Consider the following 19,718-nt stretch of genomic DNA (forward strand, 5'->3'; position numbering starts at 1 on the left):
AGGTCACACAAGTGGTCAAATGTCTGAATGGAGCGAATCAGTGAAGACTTTTGCAAAAAATAGGGCTTCCTTTCTTGGAAAGCAGCTGCGGTCGTGTCCAAAAAAGTATCGGGTGTCATTAACTGGTCGCCACAAACCTATTTGACTCACCACAGTTTGCAGCGAGCTCGCACTCCAGCTTGGCGTCCACAGTGGTTCAGACGCTCGCACCTTCAGCTCAGTTTTGATTCATACACACAAAAGCACACAGAAACTTAAGTAGCCATGGATGCCATCAAGAAGAAGATGCAGATGCTCAAGCTGGACAAGGAGAACGGTTTGGACAGAGCTGAGCAGGCCGAGTCAGACAAGAAGGCAGCTGAGGACAGGAGCAAGCAGGTCAGGATGCACTTTGAGGCTTTTGTGTCACGTCTGTGTATATGTGTCACTATATGTGTCACTATGTTAAATTATTTCTCATTATTGCTGAATACAAAGCTATATTTACATGAATCTCTTTCTCCACTGTGTCCCAGCTTGAGGATGACCTGCTGGCGCTGCAGAAGAAGCTAAAGTCCACTGAGGATGAATTGGACAAGTACTCCGAAGCCCTGAAGGATGCCCAGGAGAAACTGGAGCTGGCTGAGAAGAAAGCCACAGATGTGAGTTTACATCTTCTCTATTACTAGTTTAAAAGTCATAACTTCCATTTCAACCGTAACAAAAAATGGCCAAATGACGCCGTCACCACCTCAGGTCCGATGTTATATTTAGTTGTGTCCTCTATATGGAGAAGTCACAGCTTGCCGCCATCCTTGAGAATGCCACAGGTGGCGACAAGAAGCAGTGTAGGGTTACGGCAAAGCGTTTTTACATGCATGTTTGACCTGCGTGATCCTCGACAGCTTGGACGTCGTCCCGGTGGGTGCAATTAAACTCCAGCTGGGACAGAATAACCAACAGCATTGACAACCAATACTTACGTACCCTAAAATGATTTATTAACCATTTGAAATTTGAAAGTAGAAAAATAGATTTAACCTTTGTTCGACACTAGTGCCCGAAACAGGCATTACATGTGATATCATCGTTAAATTTGAAGGTTAGAAATTTTGCTAAGGAGTTTTTTTTTTTCTTTCACATGCTTTGTTTTTATGTTTGCAACGGTTTTAGAAATAGGATAAAAAATTAAGCATACACATTTGCTCTTAAGACCTTTTTTGACCCCTTTAACTCTTATTATAACTGCTATTTTTTAACAAACTGTAATCCTGGTATTTTATTATGCTTTTTCCACGAAAACTAATTAAATCTCATTCTTGTCGATTGATAAATAAAAACACATTGTTTTGGCGTAATTGCACCCATTAAACACCTGATAGCGCCAGGATACCACGATGCATAATTCTCAGAGCTATGATGAGCGTAAAGAGTTAAGCTGCCATTAAACCGCTGATATTTAATGAAAATGATCTTGGGCAGTTATAAATAAGATGGCTGATTTATGTAAAAAGACTTGTGTGAACTCAATAAACTCAACCAAGTCATGCCTGCTTTTTCTCTCATTCTCTCTCAGTAGGCACTGTAAAAATAGTAATTTTTGGTCTGCTTGTGTACTGTATCTAAATCAATATTGTCACAAATTATTGATCTAATCAAGGCTGCAATTACTAAACTCAAATATTCCAGTCTGCAACTTTTCTTGGAAATAGTGCACATTTTGCCTGTTCCCATTATTAAAAAAAAGCTGATACTGTTTTGACAAAATGGACATATAATAAGGCAAAAATATAAAAAGAAGTTGTTAAAAGATTAGGTAAAAAGATATAAAGATGACTTATCAATCAATCAATCAATCAATGATTATTTATATAGCCCTAAATCACAAGTTTCTCAAAGGGCTGCACAAGCCACAACGACATCCTCGGAAGGAAAAACTCGCCCCAGTGGGACGTCGATGTGAATGACTATGAGAAACCTTGGAGAGGACCGCATATGTGGGAACCCCCCCCCCCACCCCTTATGACACTTTTACGAGTGGGTTTCTTTTATCGCTGTGGGGTTGACTGTGGTAATTGAATTTCTGCAAAGTAGGGATTCCATCCATCCATCCATTTTCTACCGCTTGTCCCTTTCGGGGTTGCGGGGGATGCTGGAGCCTATTTCAGCTGCATTCGGGCGGTAGGCGGGGTACACCCTGGACAAGTCGGCACCCCATCGCAGGGCTAACACAGATAGACAGACAACATTCACACTCACATTCACACACTAGGGCCAATTTTAGTGTTGCCAATCAACCTATTCCCAGGTGCATGTCTTTGGAGGTGGGAGGAAGCCGGACTACCCGAACATGCAAACTCCACACAGAAAGACCCCGAGCCCGTGGATCGAACCCAGGACCTTTGTATTGTGAGGCACATGCACTAAACCCTGTTCCACCGTGCTGCCCCCAAAGTAGGGATTAGAAATGATAAATGTAATATTTTCATAGCTATAGCCAGGGAAGTAGCACTAAATTATTGGCCCCCATACACAAGACTCCTAAAGGGCCCTCATCCCTCCCTTAACCAAACGTCGCTTTCCCATACACACACACTTGGTATTTTTAGAAGCACTAAAATATCGAATTATTCATGGATTTGGTTAAAACCAGCATTTTAAAATGCATGTAAAAGCTCTAATTAGTTTTTTTTTGACTTTTTAAAGATGGATATTAAAATATTTAGAACATAACTAGATAAAGCCCCCAAATAATTTGATTTTGTTTAAAAAAAAAATGTAGATATGTATTTTTTTGTTTTCACAATAAAGTGCCAACAAATATAAAATAAAGTGACCAGAATATGAATTTAAATAATGATATTACATTTGTCATTATTAACTTAAATATGATTATAGAGTACATTTGTCAAGTTTCCTTTTACTTCAGAGTGTAAAGTAGAGATTATCTGATTCATGTAGGATTGTCATTATTGGGTGATACTAATCATAATAATTGATGCACCATATTATTATCATTGCATGCTTAAATGTGAGCTTTGATGACGTTATGACATCTGTGTTGAGTGAAGTGTTTCATTTTGCATTTTCGATAGGTTAATTTGTTTCAAGCAACCTTATTATTGAACTGCCATAGCTATATTAATGTTATGTTAACAATGATGACGTTGATTATTATAACTTACATGTTTAAATGACTGAAAATAATTATTTAAACCTTACAAAAGCCCATGGGCCCCCACTGTGCTTGGGGCCCCGGTACAATGTCCCCATTTACCCCTCCACTTCTACGCCCCTGGCTTGCGCACATAGTCACCTTTACGCCCGTTTATAATGCTGGTTGAGGCTGAGCCAATCAGTGGCCACGATACTGAAAAGCGTGCTCGGATTGGATTGGTCTCAACTGGAGGCCCATATACTGTAGTATTTATACGTTTTAGTTCATTTAACCATATTTTTGTTTGAAAATACTTAATTTATGCCACAAATACATAGTATATGCGTAGAAAAATTGCGAGATAGAGTGAAGCCGCAATCTTTAAAGAGCAATTTGGCTAGGGATGACTGAATTATGCTTCTAAAGCGACTCCAAATTTGATTCCATCCACTTTTCTATACCGTTTATTTTCATTGGGGTCACTGATAAGCTGGAGCCTAATTATATATATATATATATATATATATATATATATATATATATATATATATATATATATATATATATATATATATGCGTACACACAATTTATAAAAAATACAATATCATATTTTAATATGCAGTATTCTGCATTTTATCTGGCACATAAAATACTCAAAGCAGTAAAGCAAAATTGTATGTGGTCAAATTAGTGCATAGCTGCATATAATAATTGTAATTATAATAATAATATACATTGGAATATAAATACATTTAATTTGTATTAGGTAGAGTTTTGAAAAAAAACACTGCATTATTGATCTGTAGTGTAGTGTAACTTCCTAGTTAACATTATTGAATTATATTTGGGGCTCTTTTGGGGTTAAGCTAACAATACCAGTAGGGGATCCTCATTAACCGTTAATTAATTAATTAATTAATTTAGTCGATAATTAGGTTGTATTTAAAATGTGAGGATTAAAAATATTAAATATGAAAATTGGCCCTAGTGTGTGAATGTGAGTGTGAATGTTGTCTGTCTATCTGTGTTGGCCCTGCGATGAGGTGGCGACTTGTCCAGGGTGTACTCCGCCTTCCGCCCGATTGTAGCTGAGATAGGCTCCAGCGCCCCCCGCGACCCCGAAGGGAATAAGCGGTAGAAAATGGATGGATGGATGGAATTGAAAGAACTGAACAATAAATAAGTAAAAATAACAAATACATGATTATGTAAAAAAAATTAAAGATTAACATATTTGTACACATGAGCCACTATATATATAAATATATATATATAAATATATATATATATATATATAAATATATATATATATATATATATATATATATATATATATATATATATATATATATATATATATATATATATGCTTATGTATATATATATTTATATATATATAGCATATAAATGATATGTAGAAATATTTAAATATATTCTACATTCATTTGTCAGTACTGTATTTGAACATGCATGTTGCAATACAATCAAATTGTACATTTTAATTAATGTAAAGGTAATTATTTACCATGAATTGATTAACGTGGACCCCGACTTAAACAAGTTGAAAAACGTATTCGGGTGTTACCATTTAGTGGTCAATTGTACGGAATATGTTCTGTACTGTGCAATCTACTAATAAAAGTCTCAATCAATTATACATTCTCGACATTACTTTTTGTCAATTATTAGTAGTGTAATGTAACGTTCTTGTTCCCATGTTGTATCAGGCTTTTTTTGGGGTTAGCTCAATTTCCCGTTCATTATTTAAGTTTCCTTAAATCCATCACATTTTTAAAAAATTGTTATCAATAATCGACATAGAAATGTAAAAATACAAAAAAAAATTGTTTTTATATAAAGTTGATCAATTAAATGATTTCCGTGAGAAGCGAGTCACTTCCGGGTTCGGTGGCACGTGACATCCCAATCCTCATCAGGACTTGATTAAAGTGCGGTGGGGGCTGGGATCAAAGAGCCGCGCCTCGCCAAGTGTGCGCCAGCTTGCGTGTGTCTCTTTGGAGGGAAACTGACTCTAGCTTAGCCGAGACACTACGGTGGGCTGCAGCGATCACAATGGCCGGTGGAAGCTCCCTGGAAGCGGTGAAGAAGAAAATCAAGTCGTTGCAAGAGCAGGCGGATGTGGCGGAAGACCGAGCCGCCTCACTGCAGCGGGAAGTCAACCTGGAGAGGAGCGCGAGGGAAGCAGTAAGCCCATGCTAATGATTTAAGGCAATTAGTCTGCAGGCTGCCGACGGCATTAGGCGGAAATCTGGTCAAAAAGCGTGGCTGCTAGGCCCAGACAGCAGCGGTTCACGCTTTTATGCACTCAGACAAAAGTAGTGTGGGAAATTAGCCCGCTAATTTGTCTTAAAACACCCGAGTGTGAAGTAGGCTAGCTTTCCCTGTGCTAAAGCTACACATAGCACTTCCAATTAGTCAATAGCATGTGGACTTAATCACATCTTGGCATTTAATTGTAAACAATTCAATCCAAACTGCACTATGCGAAATAAAACAACCCCTGTGCTGCATCCCTGACCCCGCCCTGTCCCCAACCCAAGATGTTTGGATGCTGCAAAGTCCCATGAGGAGCATCTTTCTTTTTTTTGCATATAAATCTGACTGCCTGTTGGTGCTGTTGTGCTTTCCCAGGCTGAGGGCGATGTCGCCTCCCTGAACAGACGCATCCAGCTGGTTGAGGAGGAGTTGGACCGTGCTCAGGAGCGTCTGGCCACAGCTCTGACCAAGCTGGAGGAGGCTGAGAAGGCTGCAGATGAGAGCGAGAGGTGGGTGCACCTTGCAGCTCAGGAATCTCAGCAGCAGCACAGCAAGTTGTTTTATTTTTTATTTTTTATACCCAGTATAGTGTTTGCAAAGAGCTTAAGCAATCTGTAAATCAATCCAACACTTTTACAGTGGCGTCTGTTCGGCGCAAGTGTTGAGGTAGCAAACATACACTTGTGCATTAGTGCATCACTCAAAATAGTAGCCAATGTCTCTAAAATGTTATGTCAAATAACTGTCATAAGCTAGGACCCAAGAGCTACATTTAGTTTGACCATGACAAAAGCTGCAGGAGGACCACTCCCAGCATCTTGTCTCAGTGCTGCCACAGCTGGCCACCGGTTGTATTGCATTGTGCAGTTTGTCCAAAGTGGTTCTCAATTCTCCTAAACAATATGGAATAATTGGGCAGCACGGTGACACCGTGGTTAGTGCACGTGCCTCACAATACGAAGGTCCTGAGTAGTCCTGAGTTCAATCCCGGGCTCGGGATCTTTCTGTGTGGAGTTTGCATGTTCTCCCCGTGACTGCGTGGGTTCCCTCCGGGTACTCCGGCTTTCCCCCACCTCCAAAGACATGCACCTGGGGATAGGTTGATTGGCAACACTAAATTGGCCCTAGTGTGTGAATGGGAGTGTGAATGTTGTCTGTCTATCTGTGTTGGCACTGTGATGAGGTGGCGACTTGTCCAGGGTGTACCCCGCCTTCCGCCCGAATGCAGCTGAGATAGGCTCCAGCGACCCCAAAAGGGACAAGTAGTAGAAAATGGATGTATGGAATAATTGGTAGATGAGCTACCAACAATATAACCTGACTCTCGCCAGACCCTTGTAGTTCGCTGAGCTCTACACAAGGATCTGGGCTCGAGGGCAATGCAAACTCCTTCAAAATGGCAAAAAATAATGAACCAATCAGGATCGCCGGGCGGTATTTCATAGATGTGACGTAGCGTCGAAGCGACTGCTTGATTCAAACAACAATAGCGGCACGCAGCGAGGAGTCGTGTGCTGACATTGATTCTGCTATCGCAAATGTTTTGTCGAATATTATTTCCTTAAAAGATGAACAGACAATGGTTTTGAAGGCTTTTATTAACTTTTCACTCTGTCGTTATCCAGTATGTCTGTCTCCTGTTCTGTTTTGGATTTCCCAGCGTCGCTCTCATCAGCGTCACGTTGATTTTGATGTGAGTGGTTGAAGTAGCACGTCATTCAAGATAACGGACAAGTGGTTTATCCAATCACATAAAAATTATTTTTTTACAAGGCCCCGCCTTCTGAAATACATCTCCTATTGAGAACTCCCAGATCCTTGTGTGGAGCTCAGCGAACTACAAGGATTTGGCGAGAGTCAGGTTACCAACAATATATTGTCCCACAAATTATGAGGCACCGTGCGATATCGGTGTCAGAGCCAATAGCATCTTAAGTGTTCGTACAGAACACTAAAGTTAGTTAAAGTCCCAACGATAGTCACACACACACCAGGTGTGGTGAAATTACCCCCTGCATTTGACCCATCCTCATGTTGGGAGGTGAGGGGAGGAGTGAGCAGAAGCGGTGGCCGCGCTCGGGAATCATTTTGTTGATTTAACCCCCAATTCCAACCCTTGATGCTGAGTGCCAAGCAGGGAGGCAATGGGTCCCATTTTTATAGTCTTTGGTATGACTCGGCCGGGGTTTGAACTCACGACCTTCCAGTCTCAGGGCGGACACTCTAACCACAAGTCCACTGAGCAGGTTGAGGTAAAGGGCTGGGACTGAAAAATATTGAGAACCATTGCACTAATGAGTCGCGATGAGCAAGGCTCTGTAAGCTAACCACCCGCCGCCTAATGAGGTTTCACTGTTTGTTTATTTCTGCTATGGAAAAAACGTGCTTAGATGCTGTGAGCGATGCACCAAGTTAACCCTCTTGCATTCTGATTGCAGTATGGCAATTTATTGATGCAAGCAAAGTTCATTTTTAATTTGTTTAATTGATTTATTCACCCAGGCCTAACGTTGAGCAGGTATGGACAGCAAAATTAATTAATTGCTAATGCTAAAAGTGCGCTTTATCATGATATAACAGTATTTGTCTACAAGTACTTGAACATGGCCCTCTTCAGATTCAAGTCACACATGATCAAAACGTCTTGCGCCTGTTGTTGCTCACGGTGCCCATGAATTAATGCTCAATTCTGCCTTCTCCAGAGGCATGAAGGTTATTGAGAACAGGGCGATGAAGGACGAGGAGAAGATGGAGCTGCAGGAGATCCAGTTGAAGGAGGCCAAGCACATTGCTGAGGAGGCTGACCGCAAATACGAGGAGGCGAGTTGCTCAGCTTTGTCTTTATGTGACAGTTGCCTCTGGGGACTCGCTATTTGCTCGTGGGGTCACACAAAAAGGATTTAAGTTGCATTCCAGATGTTTTAACTCCATGACTATGTCATCAGGTGGCTCGTAAGCTTGTGATCATTGAGAGCGATTTGGAACGTACAGAGGAGCGCGCCGAGCTGTCTGAGAGGTAGGAAATCTCCTCTATATATTACCTCACTGCCTTATCTATCACCTTTTTTAACCACAACTTGGAACCTCCAGTAAATGCGGTGAGCTTGAGGAGGAGCTAAAGACCGTGCAGAACAACCTGAAGTCCCTGGAGGCTCAGGCAGAGAAGGTAAGCTAGCTGGTGCTAATAATTGGCATTAATCAACTTTAAATATGAACTTTGAACTTTTGTGACACTTCTTTCTTTGTGTGTATGACCACAGTACTCGCAGAAGGAGGACAAGTACGAGGAAGAGATCAAGGTTCTTACAGACAAGCTGAAGGAGGTGAGTTGTTGAAATTATTTTAGCACTTTGCAAGACGTGTCTGCTATTTTTTTTAATTAAATGTTCTAAAAAGTGTAATCTAATAGTTTTCACTATGGTCAATGCCTTTTTTTTTTTGCTGAGGACATCACTTGGTTCTACTGCATTCTTTTAAAGGGGATGTGTACCGTATTTTCCGCACTATAAGGCGCACCGTATTATAAGGCGCACCTTCAATGAATGGCCTATTTTAAAACTTTGTTCATATATAAGGCGCACCGCATTATAAGGCGCATAGAATAGACGTTACAGTAGAGGCTGGTGTTACGTTATGCATCCATTAGATGGAGCTGCGCTAAAGGGAATGTCAACAAAACAAATAGTGATTGTACTGACACTTCTACTTGCTGCTCTCTGTTCAACAACCCACTGTTCGAGTTGTCCTCCAACTGTAGCCATCTCGCTTTGTTCCCTTGGAAACTCTTTTTAGTCTTCTTTACTTGGCGCAGGTCATCATGTTGCTTCCTCCACTTCCGCACCATTTATTCGTTAATGTTAAATTCTCTTGCTGCTGCTCTATTCCCGTGTTCTACTGCGTGACTGATCGCCTTGAGTTTAAACTCTGCGTCGTAAGAGTGTCTCTTAATAGGAGCCATTTTTGGGTCTTTACGGTAAGCAGCCGCCGACTTCATTTTCCCCTGTGGAAAAAGAAGCGCTTCTTCTTCTACGGTAAGCAGTCGTAGAAGGGGGAAAATGAAATTGGCGTAGTTACCGTAGTTGCGAGACCTGTTGTGGCTCAATATTGGTCCATATATAAGGCGCACCGGATTATAAGGCACACTGTCAGCTTTTGAGGAAATTGGAGGTTTTTAGGTGCGCCTTATAGTGCGGAAAATACGGTATTTTGAAAAAAAAATAAAAAATGTTCCTATATTTCACAATCCCTATGAAAGACAAGAACATATATTTCTTTTTTTAATGCATTATAAGTCGTTCGATACGGCAAGTACGAGGTGGCTAACAATGCAGGTACTGGAGTACACTATAAAGCCTTCTAAAAACATCCAAAAACCGCTAACAATACTCCATTTACATCTCGTGAGCTGAATATTAACCAAGTATTAGTGATTTTGTTATTTTAAGCGCAGACAAACTATTTTTTTAAACTGAGGAGTTGGTCAACTTTGACATTAAACTTATATGGTGAGAAATACACAAAAAGACGGCAATTTATTTTTTAAACCTGTGTGACGATTATGATTAATTGTTCATCTAAACGGGAAGATATGAACATCCCATCAGTCGGCATCCTAGTAGAGCAGACGTTGTACAGTAAGTGATTGTTTTTTTATGTTCGCAGTTTGTATTTCTTGTTTAGCACTTGGCAATCTTGCTACATGATGCTTGGTGTATCACTAAAGGTGCATCTGTTTAGCACACAGCTTTTTTAACTTGTAGCTCATCCTCCTTATATTCAGGCTCAAAAATGCCAAGTTTTGATTATCATTTGTCCCAAAATAGTCTTTGCCTCTTACGAAATCTGTCATAAGTACCGTAGTAGGTTTATTGCTGAAGAAAAAAAGCAAATGTAAAAAAATGTACGAGACGCCAAATGATTATAATGAGCAAAATATGTAAATATTACACATTATGAATGTGTCGGTTACTACATTACATGTATAATTACAGCGTGTGTATATATAAAAAGATGGAGGATTTTTAGAGCGCTTTATAGGCGGAATACAGCGACTCCCATTGGCTCCATTGTTAGATGATTTTTGCTAGTGTTTATTTACAAATTACAAGCATATGATTTTTTTTTTAGTCTATAGTCGGAAATCTGTCTTTTTTATCTCTGTAAAAATATTTAAAAAATTAAGTTTTTCTTAGTTTTTTTCCGACCTATATTGTGTGTTAAAATCGGGATCTGTCTCTTTGCCATATCTGACAACAACTACGGTTTTCCCATGAGTACAGTTTTTGATAATCCATTCCGGTTTACGGCTGCAGTGGTAAAAACTACGGTTTTCTATTAAAAATGATTAACTTAAAAATCGAAGCTATATAGATTAACTACATTTCCCAGTAGCTTGTCAATAGCTTGGCTATTTTTAGACCCATGTAGCGGTTAGCTAAGCTACATGCTACTAAAGAAGAGCGAGGGAGAAGACAAAGAGAAGTGGACTGGTGTAACTCCACGGGCAGGGGACAACATAGAAAACATCAATGATAATTGGTTGATTCACGTATAAGAAAATCCATGATTGTTTGGTTGGTTTACAATGATGAGTCACGATTGGTTAAGATTAGGGCAAAACATTACGGACAGGCCAATCAGAGGCACGATAGGGCGGGTCATCGAACCAGAAAGGGAAATCACAATGTGTGTGCGTCTGGATATAACCGTGCCCAAAACATTCATTTTCGTTGTTTACCATGTAAGCCCAAATAAAAACTGCTCTCGACATGGAATACACATTTAAGAACACACATGATTGTGGCACACTTGATGACTTTTGCTACAGTATAGCCTGTCTACATGCTAAATTTGATTTTCATTGGTGTTTTAGAACAAGACAGTAACTGACATTTTGTTAATTATTTCTACTGTTGATATTTTGACATTAAATAGTTGAATCATTTTGAAACATAAACATGACTGCAATATATTTATTTCGTGCTATAACCACAAATGGCTATTCAGATAAAGGAAGTTAGCTAATGGAAATAAGCATTGTTTGTACTCTTTATGATGTTTGCATTTGGAGCAGTTAGAAGTGGAGAGGCAGTCAAAGAGGCGGAAATTGGCTATAAAATCCAAGGCACAATTCACTAAAGCAGAAACAAAAAGGAAAATGCAAGCTGCTCAGAAATTTGCCAGGAAGGCTCATGTCAGAGCCTCCAAAGCAAAAATGCCAAAGTAATGTGTAAATAATGTAAATGACTAGATTAACCATCTGTGGCTGTGAAGTGAACACTAGTAATGTTGTAAATACTGTATCAAGTAGGCTGGACCTGGCCGGGGACCTGCGGCCCCCAGACCCTGGCTTATTTTCAATCTTTTTCATTAAGGTTCAAATCACATGCCTGGAGTTAGAATGCATACAAAAAACCCATGTGTTCTTGTCGCACATTAATATTGTGAAAGATAGCCTTTATGGGGAACTGCACTATTATTTTTTTTTTGCCTAACATAATAAATGAATGAATAAATAAATGTATCCGCTTTTACCAATGTTTTAAGGTTTCTAATAATTTATATTACTCTGGCAGGCTGAGACTCGTGCTGAGTTTGCTGAGAGATCAGTCGCCAAGCTTGAGAAGACCATTGATGACCTAGAGGGTATGAATCCTTTCATTTTAACTTTATTTTCATGCATCTGAACCGTTTTTCACAGGATATCACACCATTCAGTTGACGCTCACAAGGGTTTATTTTAGTCCGAGATAACTTCATACAGTGTGAGATCATGTATGTGTCACTTTTAAAGTGTTTACTGTTAGTAAATTGTCGGGGCCATATTCTGCCACGGCTGCTCAAGGTTATGCGACATGTGAGGACGTTTTCTCGGTGACTGCTCTGGAATCTCTGACAACCTCAGCAGCTGTTACATGTGCACCTTTTCTATTTCTGTCCCGGGTTTTTCATGTCTTTTTGCCTCTGTTCTGACTTTTTTTCCATTTCCTTTTCTCTTCTTTTCCCATTCAAATTCATTGCCATCACGTAATAAATAATTGCCACATCGTAGATGAGTTGTACGCCCAGAAACTGAAGTACAAGGCCATCAGCGAGGAGCTGGACCACGCCCTCAACGACATGACTTCCATGTAATTCAACATGTAGCTTGTGTGTGCTCTGTGGTCCTTGAGTAGTCCTCACACAAACTTCAACACTAATAGTTTCCTCTTGTGGCATGTTTGGTTTCATCTTACACAAGATTTTAGCAAAATGTCTTTCCACTAATTTTTAACCAATATCCATTGTTGTTATTTCCTCCTATTCTCATTAGTTGATCTGTATCCTTTATCTCCTGCATGCCAATTGTTTTGCATCCTTCTTCACTTCTATTTTTTCTCCTTCTCCTCTCAACAGCTAAATTTTTACACCTCAGAAGCCACCTACTGGTCGAACGTTGTCACCACCTCTCTCTGGCGCAGCGCTGCCACAATTTTCCGTCTGTCCTCTCTGTGCTGCCCTTTCTGCCACTTTCTGTACATTGGGTCTCCAATGCTGCTGCCACTGCCACCACCCATTTGTTCATCTCTCATGCACACCTTTTGAGCCGTGTTACTTTGTTGTAAAATAAACATTCTTCCATCTGTCACCCAATTTTTCCCTTTTATCCTCACTTGCAACCCTCATTTGTCCCTCACCCTCCACCTTGTTTTTCATTCTGTGTTTTGCTCTTAAGATCCTTTCCCATTTTCTGTTTGGGATACTATTATTTGGTCATCGTAGTGTCAATGGGTGCATACTCCAATTTACAGTGAACCTTTTTAAAGCACAACGCAATCTGTTTGTCATCTCAGGGCATTCGATTGATTGCAACTGGACTATTTGGTTTGTCTTAAGATGTTTTGCCTCTCATCCAAGTAGGCTTCATTAGTCCATGCTCATAGACTTGAATTGGTGGGATCTAGTCTTGTGCCAAAACCCCAGATCTACTCCAGTGCTAATGAGGGAAACATTTCATTTTAACGACTGTTTGCATTGACAGAAGGGATGCTATATAGGTTGCATTCAGTCACGTGACTTTTGAACAAAAGAAAACGAAGTGGTGGTCAACCAAGCCGACATGGCCGCTCTGCTGCAAACTGTACGCAGTACGCAAGGGGCCTAGATCTTACCGCTAAAAGCAGATACGCGCAAAAAAAGAAAATCTAACTATGCAATGGAATCGATCCCTAATAAGTTTTGTTGAGCGATATCAAGTGTTATCCGTCCGAGTTCCCCGACAAGTCAAATTATCTGGTGCTCCAGATGTCATTCTACATGACAAAACGGATTAAAATTTGGAAAAGCACAGAGGTCTACAACATATTTGTGTGTGGCTGGGTTAAGGACATTGATATCACTCAAAGATAATTGGACACACCACTGAAGACCTGGCTGCTTGTGAAAGAAGACGGAAAAGTGATCACAGCTCATTGTAACTGCAGGGTCGGGTAAGTTTCAGATAACGAGTCTTGCTATTGCAAAGTTGTTAAGAGTACACATAGTTTCCATGTCTTTGTTAAAATAGAACTATAGATCTCAACGATGTGTATGTGCTGAAGCTTCATTTATAATTGCTGACTTTGACCACCACTTTAAGCCTTACATATTTAATGAGCTGGACGTGATGTCAGGTGAATACAACTTATTGCACCTCAACAGTTTTTTTTCACTACAATTTGATGAAACCATCCTTGCTCAGGCACATCCTCCCTGTGTTAGTGTAAATAGTTGGGGTTTCGGCACCAGCTGTTAGACTAGATGAGACCAATCTAAGTCTATGAGCATGATCTGATGAAGCTGACTTGGATGAGCGGCAAAATGTTCTAAGACAAGCCAAACAGTCCAGTTGCGATCGATTGAATGTCCTGAGAATACAATGACCTGGATGAATGAGAACAACCACAGACAATATGAATGTGTCTGCATTTGTAAATTATTTTTTTCCTATAACAAAAATAACCCAGGGTCAAACTGTCCACATTATTAGCCCTTTATTCACTTTAAAAATATTTTAGTTATAAAGATTAAATTAATTAACATTGAACATCAAATGTGTAAAATGTGTGAACCACTGTTCAAGCTGCTGTATGTCAGTTAATTGGATGCTTTAAGGTTGCTTGCGTCTAGAGCTGTCTTCAATTAGTGGAAAATTCAATGATTCGATTCGGAGCAGTCTGACTCGATTATCAACCTCGCAGTCGAATTGTGTTAATATTACACCCACCCCGTGGGAGGGAGGCAAATTAATTACTCTTATTTAGTCAAGGTCAATGTCCTTTTTTGCTGCAACAGAGCAGAGTACCTCACAAACTGTGGTTTAGCCTTTTTAGGTGGAAAAAGTCGTAAATGCAATCTTTTTGTAAGTACCCTCAATTAACGTTGGAAAAGTCACATAAATGTGCTACAGCAGTGTTTAAAAAAAAATAAAAAATAAATAAAAGGTTCTCTACTGTGGTCCATATAGGCCAAAGCAGTACTCAGTTGTAATACACTTTTACACCACTTGGCAGTAATGAGAATCGCAAACAAACCGAAGAAGTCTGGAGCTTAAGTCAAAGTAAAGTGAATTACATTTATATAGCGCTTTTTCTCAAGTGACTCAAAGCGCTTTACATTGTGAAACCCAATATCTAAGTTACAGAAGTTTCTTAAGTGCAAAAAATAGGACTAAAGTGGTGAAGCTGTATTTTCATTTGCACCAAAATTATATTGACTGTTTAGTTAAACATTTATTTATTTTAAATAAATAAATCTACATACAATTATTTTATCATAATTGTATGGAGATTTATTTTGTGTGAGTTGAGTCCTTTCTTAAATTAATAATCTCTATAATTAACACATGGTTTCATATTCTTAAATTAATAATCTCTATAATTAACACATGGTTTCATATTATTTGAAAAGGTTGTGAACTGTAAGGTTAGATATAATTCATCCATCCATTTTTTACCGCTTGTCCCTTTTATTAAATGTAATGAAATTCAAAAGTAAGAATTCTAATTCAGTGTTAATATTTAAGTGAGTCCTGGGCCCCTCTGTAGAGGAAAAGTTAGGCCCGAGGTCAAAAAGCTTAAGAATACCTGTGCTAAAGCACATCCATATGACGTTACTGACCCCTAGTGATCAGTCAGCATACATGACGACATATTTGTTTTTCTGCACACGCCCGGAGGAAAAGAACAAAAGTGTTTAGTGATTTTTGGTCTTGCTCACCTGTTTAGACTGCACGTTGGTCATTGAATCTGTTTTTTAATCCATGAGGCAAGATTCTTGTGTGCAGGCTTTGTTTTTTGAGTCAGAGATGTCTCTTACCTGCTGACAGTTTCGACTGACACTTCAGTCTTCGTCAGAGCTACCTGGTGTGACGTATCTAAAATGAATGTTGTAGCTATATTATACGACTTTACTAACACAATTGATAGTTTTTCACTTCTTTTAGTATGTGCAAATCTCTCCTGTAGATGGGCCCCCCGGCACGATATATAAAAGCCAATCATTTGTAACATTACGTTTGGTCCGTACGGTAGTGTTTTACACAGTTTAACTTCTAATTGTGACAGATATAAGCATTTATTTCTTAATTCTGTTCTTTTGAACCACTAGCGGTAACAAAATTAGCGATGGTGTTTCGTTTAAAAATTTATTTTGAACAAGTTGCGAACAGCCCTTTTATTTGTTGGTTATGTCAACAAAAAGTTATGTCTTTAATGACAAAAGTATTGTACGAATGTAATTTGCTTTGCAGATGCATATCTCACACATCCCTTATTTAATGTTATTGTCACTCAAGTGTATAAAGAAGTTAACCACCAATCATAAAACAAAACAAAGTTTATAAATGGTGAGGCTGCAGTCTGCTTTAATGTCACGTAATTTCCTTTGTATTTTCTTCTCTTAAGATTCCTTGATGGAATAGCTGTTTCAAAGAAAAAGCAAAAAACCTATGCAGAGTTGCTCCTTTGCTTGCTGTACTGAGATATAACTTCAAAGGCAGATTTATCCCCAAAACTTCTAATTGACCTTGAACTGTTCAACATCTTTAGAGGTCCCACTATTTTGTTAAAAATAAAAACAATTTTCAATCAAAAACCTCAACGTTTACCAGCTTTTTTTTTTTTTAAAGCACTGATGGTAACAGGTTAGAAAAAATAAAGGCTCTGTATACTGTACCTCTCCAGTGCATCACATTGTAAATCTCTGACTTGAAATGGGTTGAGCTAGTCTTCAAGCTAAAAACAATAGTTAGGATGTGTTGAACACCTCCATGAAGCTTGCTTTCATGCTGCTGTCACTTCCTCATGCTTGATATTTCGGGTAAAAGGAACTTAATATTTGCATGCTGACCAAGCTTCAATGGCTACGCTAATCTAACTTTTTTTCTTCAGTTAAATGTGAATACAAACTAACGTCACACTTTCTTTTGTCTTCTTGTACTAATTACCTACTTGTCTCCTCTCCAATTTCTCTCACCTGCCTTCTGACTGTCAAGACCACCTTTACAAGCAGCTTGAGAAAAACCGTCTCCTCACCAACGAGCTACGGGTAGCCCTAAACGAGGCCTGAAGTGGGGATTCGGCTCTTGTTTTGGCTTTATCCCGTCACAAATCCTGTCTAGACACATTTGCCTCATCATTTTCTTAAAAAGAGTGCATACAACCTACACTAATCAATGGATGCTTTTAATCAGCTGAAGCAAAAACAATCCTTTTACAGGACTTTTATTATGCGTGCTTCAGGAAGGCTTCTTGGAAAGGTCAGACAGACTGTCTAGTATTTTTCCTCAGTTGTTGTCATTGCTGTCACATCAGTTTGAGTCTTCAAAGTACTTGGAAGAAGCTGAGTAGGTTCTTTTAGTTTGTAGCAGTCTTTGACGTACAATAATTTCAACATGGGTGTATATTTGGCTTTCTGGTGAAACCTAAAATGTAATATACCTTGGAATATTTAAGTGCTTTTGCTCAACTTAGTGTTTCATAACAAAGACCTGAATGACAAAATTCACAGCAGGTTATTTTTATTTTTTTTTTTTTCAACTAGTGCTGTCAAATTATTACATTTCTTAATCAAATTAAAGTTGCTGTGGATTAAAAAAAAAAAAAAAAACATTTTTAAATTTGCATGAGCAAAGAGACTCAAGGAAGAGAATGTATGTGCACTTTGTGTTGTTTACACCTCTAACATGTTAGTTACATAAAATGTATTTTTTTCTAAACTAACATCCAGTTTAATGTGGACCTGTTGCTACTCCGACCGTTTCTGATATCAATGTGGTATTTTGAGATGGAAGTGTTTCGGTTAAGAGTGCATATTGTCAGTCGATAGTTCAGTCATTTTTTTTTGTGTACTCACATTTAATGGGCCAATGTGCCCATTAAGTGTCTTCCATATCATCTTGATTGCTTCTGTAGTCCGTCACTATCGTTTCAATTGCTCATTTGCAACTTGCGGATAAAACTCAACGGTCATTAGCCAATTCCCTGTTGGTAGACTTGTGATTGGTAGGTACTGTTAATCAATTGTTAGGTGTGGTCTTGGTCTCCAAATAAGCAGCATGACTAAGAGGACTGTTGAAATACTAATTTTAATAGAGCAGAGAATATGTTGGTTGATTCTTGGATCACTCACACTTTGTGAATGTTGTCGCTCAGCTCCTTGTAGAATAGCACAGAAACCTTAAACAGTTGGACACGTGCTTCATTCTGAACCTAAAAACCTCTTTAAGTACCGTAGTCTTTGATGCAGCATGTAGTTGGACCAAACTGCTTATTGTATTGGTTCAGAATCAGACTAGCTTTGTGTAATTTGAACTCTGCTGTTAAGATGGACATACACTTTAGAAATTAACAGTGTTTTTTTTTTTAATTCCAGCTCGCACTACACTTGTAAATCGCCTATAACAGAAGGTCCTGACTGCTCACACTGTTTGGGGGATGTTTTTTTCCACTTCATTCCACTAGGTGTCAGTAGTGCGTGTTTCAATCTATTGACAACTGTCAAACTATTGAAAAAGACCACCTTCCAGCTGTCCGTGGACAGTAAATGTTAATTCTGAAAACAATTTAACGTGCATTAGGGTTTTAGGAATTTTGTTGTAACTGCCAATCAAATTCCTGACTCGGAAATTCATCAGATTGAGAAATGCCATTTTAGAATGTCCCAATTTTACTCTGACAGGTCTAATATGGACTAATATGTTTATGTTATGGTCTAATGTTTCCTCAGCTTTAGTCTGTGACACATACTGTACAGCTTATGCTTTAACTTGGCACTCTTACTTTTTTTTATATATATATATATATATATATATATATAAATTGCTGCAGTTTGAGCTCTTTTTCCAAGGTAGGTCAAACTAATTGGCAATAGCCCTGCCTTTAGCTGAAATTCCAAATATTAGATATAAATGTTTGACTGCTTGATCGATATGAACACCTTAAATGTACACACTACTATACATTATTGTCTTTGCTCTCTTTATTTCTAAAGCTGACATAAGCTTCCTGTTTGTGCTGGCCCACTGTGTTAACACTGCAATGCTATATTAACAGATAAACTTGCTCGTGCAAAAGAAGACAACGTGAGCGTAAAGCGGATGCTGGATCAGACTCTAATGGAGATATGTAACATTTGAACCAGCTGTACTCCTCTCAATGTGACTGACTCTGGCACACCATGGCTGCAGTACACAAAATGTGTCTCCTCTCTGACCTCATGAAATTCTGTTACGCACTGGCAGCATTCACTGTATCGTCTTTATTTGAGAGAATAAGCACTTTTTTTTTACAGTACACAAATATTTCACATGTTCATTAAGCCAAGGTTATAAAGGAGTTTTTATTGCAGATTTTTGTTAAGTTGCTTGTTAGTCTTTAACTACGGTTGTTATTTTGTAAATGATACGGTGACATTGATGTTTTTCACTTTGTATTAACACAGTTGTAGGAAATATTTGCACATTGTACTCATTTTTTTTTATGTGTTATTATTTTTCCCTTTAAGTTATTTTGAGTTTTGTCTCTGTCATTTTATCTTGGAAATGTTAATCTTTAATAAATTGGTAAACCAACAAGCTAACTTGAAGGATGGCTTTATTTTTTTAAAAGGTTAGTAGGCCTACATGCATACTTGCCAACCCTCCCAAATTTTCCAGGAGACTTTCGAATTTAAGCGCCTCTCCCGAAAACCTCCCGGGACAAATATTCTCCCGAAAATCTCCCGATTTCCAGCCGGAGCTGGAGGCCACGCCCCCTCCAGTTCCACGCGGACCTGAGTGACGAGTCG

At 38.9% G+C, this 19,718-nt stretch overlaps 1 protein-coding gene across 7 annotated transcripts; it reads left to right on the forward strand.

The window, feature by feature from the left end:
• Positions 1–264: 264 nt before the first annotated feature.
• LOC133608828 (tropomyosin alpha-1 chain) lies at positions 265–19,506 on the forward strand. 7 transcript variants are annotated; one of them, XM_061964395.1, is made up of 10 exons: positions 265–378; positions 516–641; positions 5,790–5,923; positions 8,117–8,234; positions 8,360–8,430; positions 8,505–8,580; positions 8,675–8,737; positions 11,990–12,059; positions 12,466–12,544; positions 18,986–18,989. In XM_061964395.1, the coding sequence occupies exons 1-10, from the start codon at positions 265–267 to the stop codon at positions 18,987–18,989; spliced, it is 855 nt and encodes a 284-aa protein (XP_061820379.1). The 7 variants fall into 7 exon arrangements, with proteins under 7 accessions (XP_061820379.1, XP_072769478.1, XP_061820376.1 ...); XM_072913377.1 differs by lacking the exon at positions 18,986–18,989 and adding an exon at positions 12,810–16,920; XM_061964392.2 differs by lacking the exon at positions 12,466–12,544 and having other exon boundaries at positions 18,986–19,506.
• Positions 19,507–19,718: the final 212 nt, after the last annotated feature.

Source organism: Nerophis lumbriciformis, linkage group LG06 (genome assembly GCF_033978685.3).
Source record: "Nerophis lumbriciformis linkage group LG06, RoL_Nlum_v2.1, whole genome shotgun sequence".
NCBI classification, from domain to species: Eukaryota; Metazoa; Chordata; class Actinopteri; order Syngnathiformes; family Syngnathidae; genus Nerophis; species Nerophis lumbriciformis.

Bases quoted from the DNA above. Each gene is read 5' to 3' on its own strand.
- LOC133608828 (XM_061964392.2), top strand. From the start codon at position 265: ATGGATGCCATCAAGAAGAAGATGCAGATGCTCAAGCTGGACAAGGAG. The intron at 379-515 runs GTCAGGATGCAC...ACTGTGTCCCAG, and splicing joins CTGAGGACAGGAGCAAGCAG to CTTGAGGATGACCTGCTGGC. The intron at 8,581-8,674 runs GTAAGCTAGCTG...GTATGACCACAG, and splicing joins TGGAGGCTCAGGCAGAGAAG to TACTCGCAGAAGGAGGACAA.